Source organism: Chondrus crispus, genomic scaffold (genome assembly GCF_000350225.1).
Source record: "Chondrus crispus Stackhouse genomic scaffold, scaffold_50, whole genome shotgun sequence".
NCBI classification, from domain to species: Eukaryota; Rhodophyta; class Florideophyceae; order Gigartinales; family Gigartinaceae; genus Chondrus; species Chondrus crispus.
The window spans coordinates 220,883-227,985 of record NW_005178495.1 but is presented as its reverse complement, the minus strand read 5'-3'; the positions used below and the strand labels follow the sequence as shown (position 1 = coordinate 227,985).

General features: G+C 57.9%; 4 protein-coding genes; 1 reads left to right on the top strand and 3 right to left on the bottom strand.

Annotated features, from left to right (window-relative positions):
* The first annotated feature begins 1,659 nt into the window (after positions 1–1,659).
* Positions 1,660–1,935, top strand: CHC_T00006766001 (hypothetical protein). Its single transcript, XM_005709959.1, has one exon. The coding sequence runs from the start codon at positions 1,660–1,662 to the stop codon at positions 1,933–1,935; it is 276 nt and encodes a 91-aa protein (XP_005710016.1).
* Positions 1,936–1,975: 40 nt separating this feature from the next.
* CHC_T00009134001 (WD40-repeat containing protein) lies at positions 1,976–3,368 on the bottom strand. The gene is made up of 3 exons (XM_005709958.1): positions 2,712–3,368; positions 2,271–2,654; positions 1,976–2,095 (listed from the first exon to the last, which is right to left on the bottom strand). Exons 1-3 carry the CDS (start codon positions 3,366–3,368, stop codon positions 1,976–1,978), a joined length of 1,161 nt encoding a protein of 386 aa, XP_005710015.1.
* A 1,282-nt stretch (positions 3,369–4,650) lies between these two features.
* Positions 4,651–6,302, bottom strand: CHC_T00006765001 (hypothetical protein). XM_005709957.1 is given in 2 exon segments: positions 4,651–4,847; positions 4,848–6,302. The coding sequence occupies 1 exon segment, from the start codon at positions 6,300–6,302 to the stop codon at positions 4,848–4,850; it is 1,455 nt and encodes a 484-aa protein (XP_005710014.1). The 3' UTR covers positions 4,651–4,847.
* Positions 6,303–6,711: 409 nt separating this feature from the next.
* Positions 6,712–6,874, bottom strand: CHC_T00006764001 (hypothetical protein). XM_005709956.1 is given in 2 exon segments: positions 6,712–6,730; positions 6,731–6,874. 1 exon segment carries the CDS (start codon positions 6,872–6,874, stop codon positions 6,731–6,733), a length of 144 nt encoding a protein of 47 aa, XP_005710013.1. The 3' UTR covers positions 6,712–6,730.
* Positions 6,875–7,103: the final 229 nt, after the last annotated feature.

Sequence of the window (7,103 nt, the reverse complement as noted above, 5' to 3'; positions counted from 1 at the left end):
GTCGGATTCCATTCAATGCTTCCATAGAGCCATGGAGAAATTAACAAAAACGCTGTTGTCAATTGCTGGCTTAAATCTGGCATCCTAACTTCTCAGCAAATCAAAAATGTTTGCAAGGAAATTGACAAACAGCCACCTGTCGAGGCGGCAATGAGAGGCACATGCTCACCTGGAATTGAGGCGGGCATGCGGATGGGTGGTGGTGGGGCGACACGTGGCCCATCAATTGCCAATGAAAATGGCTCGTCGGAAAGCGACAGCACTGAAGATGGAAATGGAACTGGACTTCAGGGCGAAGAGCAGCACGCCAGATCGGGACCAAATCTGAGAGATCCTCCGGAATGGGGAGATGGTGATGTGGAGGATCTGATCAATGTGCTCACAACATCCGTGCGGGCAATGGAGAGCGTTCAGTCAAGAACAGAAATTGAATCCGCCGTTGTTGAGTGGCTCGGCGACTTGAGCTGTGGGGAGGCCAGGCCTGCGCGGATTGCAGACAGTGATCCCCAAGCAATTTTTGAGCACTTAGATGTTCTGGAGCAGGAACAGGAGGAGGTTTTGCGAGAGGAACGCGAGCAAGACGCTGTTTTGGAAAGGAAAAAAGCCGAAGAGGAAGCAAATTTATCAAGGGAAAGGTCTTACAAGGCACTTTGTTCGAACATGGAATGGATGCGGAATAATGTGGAGGAGGCCAAGTGGAGGGGTGCCAGTGAAATGATTCAAGGAAAGCTGGTCGATGTCTTGCGAGTCGCGACGGCGGAAAGAAACGCTGCTGCTCCGCAACAGAAGCAGAAAAGTATCATCGATTTTTTTAAAAAGCAGTAATAAATCAACTCTCCTCAACATACAAGTATTTGATGTGAATAGAATGTGGTCAGTTCACCTTGTTATTGAAGCCTATCGTTATCATACCTCTTATCATACGGTTTGTCATAAAAGGGTGTGTCAAGCCCCGACCCGGATTCATTACTGGAACGGATTCATTAAAGTCGGATTCATTAACGAGGCACGCACCCCTTGTAACTACAGTACAGTACTTGTACAGTATAGCCGAACTAAATCTTTCACAAGCGCCCTTCACACCTCGCATGGTTTGGTTTACAGTGCTTCGTACTCACACCTGTACACGTGGCGCATCAGAGGTGTACAGCAAGTTTTCCTGCCATGCCCATCCACTGCGGGTTCGACGGATTTGCATCGTTTCCAGATCACATTCAAGGCGCCCCATGCGTTTTAATTGGCTGGCTGCCACGCTTGATTACGAACAGCCCTCCCAGCCCTCCTACCTGAAATGCTCATACTGTGCTACACTCGTACTCGCCTCGCGGCACATGCCATTGAGATTCCGGAAAGAGAGAGGGCAGAAAAGCGCCCTCCATACCAAACAGCAGCTGGAAACACACAGAGGCTCCATACGCTGCACGACCTAGATGACGACAAGCAGTAGATAGTGAAAACGGCACACTCGAGATGATCCTCAGCGAAAAGCACAACTCCAGCCATCGTCTTGTTCTTTTCTACCGTTTTCGCAGGAGCGGGGACTATCCACAGCCAAAGACCGAGGCTTCTGTCTAGCAAAATCCAAAGGCTTTTACCTCGTCTTCCCAGGTGTGTCGTGAATCGGCAACTTCTACTTCGGTAACGAAAATACAATAAAAAATGGCGCTGCTTCGATATCGGCTCACCTCTATCCACCGGTTTCCTATAAAAAACCCCAAGCCGCAACAAACAGACCAAAACTATAACATCGCATGGTCTCAAAAAGGATGGCAAAACAAAATCTATCGTATACTCATTCTACTCGGCGACAGAAGCGACCTACTATCGGCGCTCCCTCTCTTGTTCTTTGCGCTAGGGAACACGTTCCAAAACCGCAGCGTCTCATCACCCGCGCCTGTCACAATAGTCTCGCCACTTGGCGACATTGCCAAGTAAAGCACGCGACACGAGTGCCCCATCAACGTCACCACCTTGCTCAACGTCGGGTACTTCCACACAATGATTTGGTTCTGACTATATCCATGGGTGGAGACCAACTCGTTGACATTTTTCGACCATGCCAGGTTGCAAACCTGACTCCCCGTGTCAACCTCCGCTAGCGCCGTATTTGTCATGGTATTCCAGAAGCGAATCTTCCTATCGGCCGTACCGCCGCCCGACGCGAGCAACCCGCGCGCATGCGGCGACCACGCAATGGCCTTGACGGCCGCCTTGTGGTGGCTAAACCTCAGCGTGGGTGCGTTATAATTCACGCCACTTCCGGTTGACACCGTGCCACCACCGCTGCCCAAACCCGCCGCATTCCATATCATTAGATTGTTATCGTTTCCACCCGATGCCAACTGCATATCGTCCGACGACCACTTCAACCCACAAACCTCCTGTCGATGCCCCGTCAGCTGTGCAATGTAGGGCTCCCTGCTGCGCAAGTCGCGATTGAAAATGGTCTTATCCCTACTCCCCGAGCTCAAGACGCCCGCGCTCCAGGCGAGGGCACCCGCTCTGGCAGTGTGCCCTGGCATAGAGCGAAGCAGCTTGCCCGTGGCCGTATCATAGACCTGGACATCGCCGGGCATGGTTCCAACCGCGAGCTGGGTGCCCATCTGATTCCAGGCGACGGAGCACACGGGCCCTCCGAGATGCAAGTCGCAGAGCTTCGTGACGACGCTAGTGCAGGCCGACCAGAGATAGACGCAGGGCCCGAGGCCGACGGCGAGCACGTTTTGCGAGGACCAATCGACGAGGTTGAAGTAGAAATCATCCTTGAGGGCTGGGGCGTCGAGGACTTTGAACGGGACGCGTGCGATTTTGCGCGCGGCTCGGCCGGGGGCGAGGCGGGCGGAGAGGAGGGCTCTGCGGGAATGAGAGTCGGCGAGACAGAAGGGGGATGGCGGGGTGGGCGGTTGCGAGATGGGGGTGGCGACAGTGGAGGTGGGGTGGGAGTGGGGCCGAGGGGGGGCGGAGAAGCGAAAGATGTTGGGGGGTGGGGGATAGGAATTTGGGGGAGCAGAGGCGCGTTTGAGGGAGTCGAGGGCGGGGGAGCGAGGATTGTTGCGGGGATGCGGGCGTTTGGGGAGGCGAGCGTCTGCCGGGGGGGAGGCGGCAGGAAGGGCAGAGGGGACTGGGTGGAGGGAGGGAGGGGTGTCGAGGAGCTCGGACTTGAGGAGGAGGGAATACGAGGAGGGCGGGGTGGGTGTGTTGGAGAGAGCGGGGAGATTTTCGTCGAGGGTGGGTGGGCGGAGCAGCTCGTAAGCAGAGCGGAGGTCGTCGGAGCCGGTGCGGTGGGGGATGAAGCGGTCAGAGTAGCGGGTCGGGGCGGCCGCTGTGGAGGCAGGGGCAGTGTGCGGGCGGCGGGGGAAGTGATGCATGGTGCGGATCGGAGATGGAAGAGGGTGGGCCCGTCGAGTCTCGTTGCGGGGGGGGATAGGCGGCAGGGGGGGAGAGAGTCTCCTGAGCGGAGGGGGGGGAGGGAGTAGAAGAAGGAGTGGGATGGCATCGCGGGTCGCGGCACTGGTCTGGTTGAGTAGGAGTGATGTGGCATTACAGAGGGCTACCGAGGCGGGCGAGGTGATCTGGCATGACCTGTCGGGGGCGCGGTCTTACAGTGTGGAAGGCGAATTGGAGGGAAGCGATTTGAGAGGACTGCACGTGACGGGGTAAATGTTGGGGGGGCTAGTTAGCCCGAGGCCGTGGGAGCCGGACGTGTACGACTGGCGACGTTGGCATGAATGGAGGGAGAGGCGGTGGCGAGGTTGCTGCGATGCCCAAGGCAGGCTCGGCCGGACGTGCCGCGCGAGTCACCAAGGCACTAAAAAAACCGCACCTGCACCGCGCCACCGTCACCCTCCTGCCCTGTTGCCCGAAACGGACGCAACCCCGTTCCTCTTTTCCCACGCGGACACGTGTACAGTATGTACACCGTCTTCGCCCGCAGTGGGGGTCGCGGTGCCGCTGCGAAATGCGCCGCCAAATGCGCCGAAAGGGCTTTCTGCCGTTGCTTTCCGCACCATTCACACTGTAATGCCACGGTTACCACTCACGTAGCGCCCTTCTTCCTCATTCGACAACCCATCTCATCTCGCGGAGCTCCACGTCCAACCGAAATGCAGCACATCCCAAATCATGCCGTGCCACCCCGCCACCTGTCCCAATTAACTGTCTGCGTCAGAAACACGTGTATCCAAAATCTTCCCCCGGCCCATCTGGCACACCTGGCATTTCCAAAATAACCCCTACACTTGACCTCACCGCCCGTCTCGTGCCGTGCGGTACCCTTGGGTAGTGCTCGCCCATTCCGCCGGCGATACCGTCACCAGTTGCCAACATCCACTCACACCTCGCGTCATCTCTTCCGCAATAACCGTAACTACAAATCACGTGTACAGCGATGAACTCCGCGCCGCAAGGCCCGTCGTCCGACGACGTCATGTTACGCGTGCGACGCGAGCTCCAGGAGCAGCAGATGGAGGAACTTGTATCCGAGCTAGCGGACAAGTGCTTTGCAAAGTGTGTTCCAAAGCCGGGGCGCAACCTTTCCTCGGCCGAGCAGAATTGCATCGCAAAAGCTATGGATCGCTACATGGACGTCATGACCCTTGTCTTTCAGACGGTCGCGAAAAAGGCACAAACAAGTCAATAAAACACTTCAAGTCAGAAAGACAAACTGATACGAGCACAAACACGCTCTTTTATATTTTCCTTCGTGTCCTACACTGAGACACTTTCATCTACTTGCCACACAACAAGCTTGCACAAACAACACCAACATTTCCTCAAAAATGTGTCTTGTATGCGCATGCCTGCCAACACCCCTCCCACACACCCCAAAAAAAGCACACCATCTCCCCTCATCCGCCGATAACCATTTCCGACCCGTCGCCAGGGAAAGCCTCCCTGGGGCCCTTACCCTCCAAGAAGTCCTGTCCAGACGCCTTCTTTTCCTCTTCAATTTCCTCCATCAATTCCTTAGGCAGCCTGCCCACATCCTTGATCTGTCTCTTCGTCTCTACCTGCACTGATTGCGGCTTCACCAGTCCGCTCTCCTCGTCTTCTACGTCCACCAGTTCCGGCACGATCAAGTTCTCCGCCTCTGCAGGTTGAACCTCGATCACCCTTGGAACTGGCGCCGGCAGCGGCATCGTCACACTCGACCCAGACTGCGCCTGCGCCTTTGCTACCTCCTGCTGCTGCATATCCATAAATCCACTAATGCTCACTCCCGGCGTTAGCGCAGGCTTCTCCCGTTCAGCTTCCAGCACCGAAACCTTGCGCTCCAGGTCTACAATCAACTGCTTGACCCTCTCCAGTTGCTTTTCCTTCTTCCCGATCACCACTGCCGGGCGACGCGTTGGGCCATTGATATTGTCCACCCCGGACGGACCCCACGAACCTGCCTTCGCGCCAATGTACTCACCCGCGAACACAGACACTTTGCCAGAGCCATAGTTGCTTCCATACAGCTGCGTAATGTTCATGTCCTGTGCCATGGCCTTGAATGGGTTGGCGTAATCGCGGAAGCCGCTCAACTTCTCATACGCCTCGTTGAGCTCGATCTGCAGCTGGTAGGCCTTTGCAGCTGCAATTTCGAGTTCGTTCCTAAAGCGCTCAAGCGACGCATCGGGCAGGTCATACTTCTTCGACTGGTGCTCCGAGTTGGGGATGGCCGGAAGTCCATCGACGACTGAAAACGCCGAGGTCGGCACGTTGGCGGCGAGCGAGGTGACAAGCATCTGCGGCTTGCACTTGTCCGAGCCGGCAAAGCCACCCTCGATGGTGCACATGCGGTTGAACTGGTTGATGGGCGCGTACGTGCCGCGAAAGCGAGTGTAGGGCATAACATCCTCGCCAAAGACGTCGTCATACTCCGGGTCATCAAAGTACGAGTCGATCTCCGCGTCGAAGCCACCGGCAGCGAAGATCTTGAAGTGCTTGGAATACTCGACCTGGTTGAGCGGGGCGCGGCCGAGTATGTGCTTAAAGTTGAGCTCGATGAAGCGGTACTGCGAGACCGAGTCGAAGAAGCGCTGGCGGTAGGTCTGTGACTTGGCGGCAGCGCGCAGAAACTCCTTTGCGGTGATCTGGTCGCAGCGGTATTGCGACTCTGCGTTGTAGAACTGGGCGCGCTCCTCCTCCATGAGGTAGGCGTTGCCGAAGAGCTGGCGCAGGCCGGCGGCGGTGGCAACGTCCTTCTCCTCGGGGTTGAGGTTCTGCGGGAGCGGCGTGAACAGGTCGCGCGTGATGGTGTACGGGTCGATGGAGACGCGGTCCAGGCCGCCGGAGTAGGTCTGGAACTCGACGTTCATGGCCGGGGCGCGGCGCGTGGGGCGCGGGGCGGGCGCGGGCGGCGTGGACGTACGCGTGAGCGAGATGGCGCCCGCGAGCGAGGGAGCGCGGACGGAGGGCGCGACGGGGGCGGCGGAGACGAAGGCCATGTTGAAATGCGGCATGCAGGGGCGCGGGAAGGATGCACGGGTGGCGGGCGATGGGGCAATGGGAAGGTTTTGGGTTGGATGGGGAATGCGGAGGAGGTGAAGCGGGGGGGAGGTGAGGCGGGGGAGGTGAGGCGGAGGAGGGGGAAGGACGGAAAAAACCCTCTACCGCATAGGTGCCCGCTCGCCTTTGGCAGGCTGCATATCCAGAGTTCACAGACTCCAGATCTCCCGAGCTCACCAATCGCGAGGCAGCATCCGAATATGCCGCTGTAAGAAGTGTAAGTAAATATTTTGTAGTATTACACGTGGGCGACAAGGCGTACCTGTACAACGTGTCCACGACTAGCGTCAAGTCTCGCCCGGATTTCTCCTCCCAACCGGCAACAGGACGACGATCCACCAGCACCAGCCGCCGCCCACGTCTCCCAACATCTCCCTAACATTGTCCTTGAGGCCGCGATTGAAGGGGCCGCCCCACCTGCCCCACTCGGGGGGCGCCTTGCCCGCCCTGCGCACGTGCAGGTTCTCGAGCCACTCGATGGTGGTCTGGCCGGTGGCGACGAGGTATGCGTGCCACGCGGCGAGGACGCCGACGGCGACGGCGACGGCGGCGGCGGCGACGCCCGCGAAGAAGAGGGCGTCCGCGGCGCGCGGGGTGGGGGCGAGGGCGGC

What these genes read in the sequence shown, in the direction of transcription:
- CHC_T00006766001 (XM_005709959.1), top strand. Translation starts at nt 1,660, where the DNA reads ATGGCGCTGCTTCGATATCGGCTCACCTCTATCCACCGGTTTCCTATA.
- CHC_T00009134001 (XM_005709958.1), bottom strand. Translation starts at nt 3,368, where the DNA reads ATGCATCACTTCCCCCGCCGCCCGCACACTGCCCCTGCCTCCACAGCG. An exon ending in CCTCGCAAAACGTGCTCGCC is followed by an intron (nt 2,655 to 2,711) that starts GTCGGCCTCGGG and finishes GTCGTCACGAAG; the next exon opens with CTCTGCGACTTGCATCTCGG. An exon ending in TGGGCAGCGGTGGTGGCACG is followed by an intron (nt 2,096 to 2,270) that starts GTGTCAACCGGA and finishes ATACGGCGCTAG; the next exon opens with CGGAGGTTGACACGGGGAGT.
- CHC_T00006765001 (XM_005709957.1), bottom strand. Translation starts at nt 6,302, where the DNA reads ATGAACGTCGAGTTCCAGACCTACTCCGGCGGCCTGGACCGCGTCTCC.
- CHC_T00006764001 (XM_005709956.1), bottom strand. Translation starts at nt 6,874, where the DNA reads ATGTTAGGGAGATGTTGGGAGACGTGGGCGGCGGCTGGTGCTGGTGGA.